This window comes from Cyprinodon variegatus, unplaced genomic scaffold (assembly GCF_000732505.1).
Source record: "Cyprinodon variegatus isolate N-32 unplaced genomic scaffold, C_variegatus-1.0 Scaffold663, whole genome shotgun sequence".
In the NCBI taxonomy this organism is placed as follows: Eukaryota; Metazoa; Chordata; class Actinopteri; order Cyprinodontiformes; family Cyprinodontidae; genus Cyprinodon; species Cyprinodon variegatus.
The window spans coordinates 241,295-243,857 of NW_015151116.1; the positions used below are offsets into that span (position 1 = coordinate 241,295).

At 41.1% G+C, this 2,563-nt stretch overlaps 1 protein-coding gene across 1 annotated transcript in view; it reads left to right on the forward strand.

Annotated features, from left to right (window-relative positions):
* LOC107096986 (protein phosphatase 1H-like) overlaps positions 1-2,563 on the forward strand; it is a 69,105-nt gene that overhangs the window by 47,336 nt on the left and 19,206 nt on the right. The window contains exon 6 of the mRNA XM_015393925.1: positions 175-297. Within this exon, the coding sequence (XP_015249411.1) occupies positions 175-297 (123 nt within the window). The remainder of the gene's footprint in view (positions 1-174; positions 298-2,563) is intronic.

The window sequence follows — 2,563 nt, forward strand, 5'->3', positions numbered from 1 at the left end:
CCGATATTCCGTTTTAAAGCCGATACCGATAGGGTGCCGATTATATCGTGCATCCCTAGTTATAACTGGGGATTTATTATCAACGGAAATAATATCATCAATTTTGGGATTGTATATCTAATCCCTGGGATATGGCTTTTACACTTTAAGCCTTTTCTTTTGTCTTGTTTTAAGGCCTACATGCAGCCGCACTTGTTGGGAAACGAGTTCACACATCTGGAGTTCCCGAGGAGAGTGCAGAGGAAGGAGGTGGGGAAGAGGATGCTGTACCGTGACTTCACCATGTCAGGATGGTGGGTTTGCTAGAAGACTTCTCAATTATTGATGGTTTCTTAGAAATGATTATTCTGCCAGTTCCAGCTTATATGTACAGCATCATCCTCCTTTGTTTGAACTTTAATGACGATGTGTGAAAAGCCTTGAATTAATCTTTCAGTGCATCAGCATAATGCCACACATAGAAAACGTCTCTGATTAATTTGAGAGCATTCATTCTGTTGGAGGAGGAAAAATCCATGTTTATAAAAATGTTTTCTGGGTTCAAGGGGGGTGCAGGGGTTAGGTGGTGCAGGGGGCAGATTGATGAATGCGCACTGATAAGCACGGTGGAGGAGTTGTGATGCTGTGGGCCTGTTTCTTTTCCAACTGGGATTTTGCATTGCATGGTATCTAAAGCAATTCCTTTTCATCTACATTGATTTAAATTAGTTAAATTAATCCACATTAAAATAGCAGTAAACCTGTCACATCAGATTAAAGCTCATCTAATAAACTGTTTATTTAAGGCTTTATCCTTAATGTGAGAAGAGAAGAAAGAATCCATTTAATGCAAGACATAGTTTGAAAATGAAAGCAGAGATGGTAGCTTTACTTGAGAATTGATTTAAAAAAAATGAAATAGGATGAGGGAGTGAAGATGGTTTCTAAAAGGTGAGAAGCAGAGAAAAAGAGAGGGAGGGAGGTTGGCCCCTGCAGCTTTAAGTCACGGTGAGACAGTTTATTCTAAGGACAGAGAGGAATGACAAGATGATGGGAGATGAACGATATTATTCCTGACACCTTCTCTTTATCACTTTTGTTTTGTGGCTCCGCTTGCTTCAGCACATGTAGGTCAGTGTTGTTGGGAGCACAGCTCTCTGCCTGTTTGCCGTCTCTGCAGCGCAGACAGCTTGTGATGTATTTTTAAACAGATTCTTCCCATAACCCAGTTCTGCTGCGGCTTCACCCAGACTCAGTCTGGGTTTTAACTTGAAACCCCGTAAGCTAGCGTGGCTGATTGCTTTGATGTGCAACTGGTTTCACTTTTTATATCCCACCCTAGGCCTGCCTCCTTTTAAGGACTCTGGTTTATGCCTGTGAGTGTGGGTGAACGTTGCTGTTCAGGCCCCCTCTAACACCTCCACGGTCAAGTCTCCACTTTAATGAACCCTTACTGACCTTTAGTCTGCCCCTCTCCCCCACACTCTTTTTCTATACCTCCCCTTCTTATGGCCAGAGAAAAGCTTGGATTGGAGACCTTAATGGTTGTTGCTGGCAGGAAAGCAAGGTGGTTTGTTTGCACACAGTGATGGCCGTTAAAAAGTTTGCTGCATTCAGGAGGATCCAGGCTTCTGGTGAAAGGAAAGATAGGAAGCAGAGATTAGACAGGACGGACTGCAATTTCTTAAAGTGCATGACAAAAAGAAGAGAATTATAGGAATGTTACCATAAAAAATATTATGTATAGTTAGGTTAACATCCATTCGAGTCTCATGATAAAAAAAAAAATCCCCTAATATACAAGTTATTGTAGGATAAATGATTGCAGGGACTTTTCACTAATTTTTGTTTTTTTTAATTTTTCCAAATAATAATAATTCAAATTATTTTCAAGATTATTAAACCAAACTGACTCTATTTGAATAAATAATTTACCTGCTTGTTAAATCAGGAATATTTTTTTCTGAAATTCAACAGAATTTGGATTACGGCCAGAACTCAGTGAAATAGAACTTGTCTAACAACATGAGGTAGGCTCAAAAATCCTTCACTATGAGACGGCTTGAACTAAAAAAGATTCAAGAACAAAAGACAAACAAAGTCTTTGACATTTATCGCAGTAGCTTGTAAGAGAACGGGAACCGAATACCCACACTGTCATGATTTATCTAAGGCTCGGACCCACATGCAGCGAAAACCAAACAGAGAGACACAGATGAAAAGTTTGACGGATTTTATTGAAGAAGTTAAGCTCGGTGCAAAGTTGCTCTGAACTCTGCTCGGCCGGAACTGGAAGATGAGGGGAAGACAGACTGTTAGTTCAGGCTCAGTGGGAAATTTGATTCGTTGATCTTGAAGGAGAGGATCTGATGACTGTTGACTCACGTTTCCAGAGAAGTGAAGGATCCTTTACTCCAATCTGTGTGTTGGTTTTCCAGAGTTTGTCTGACTCGGTGGAGGGCGGACAGGGTTTACCCAGAACTCGGACGGTGTAGGGGAACGGAGACGCTGATTGCCACTCAGATTTCCTGCTGTACTTGAACGGGTCGTGATGAAGATGATTCCCTTGCTCAGAGAGTAATTT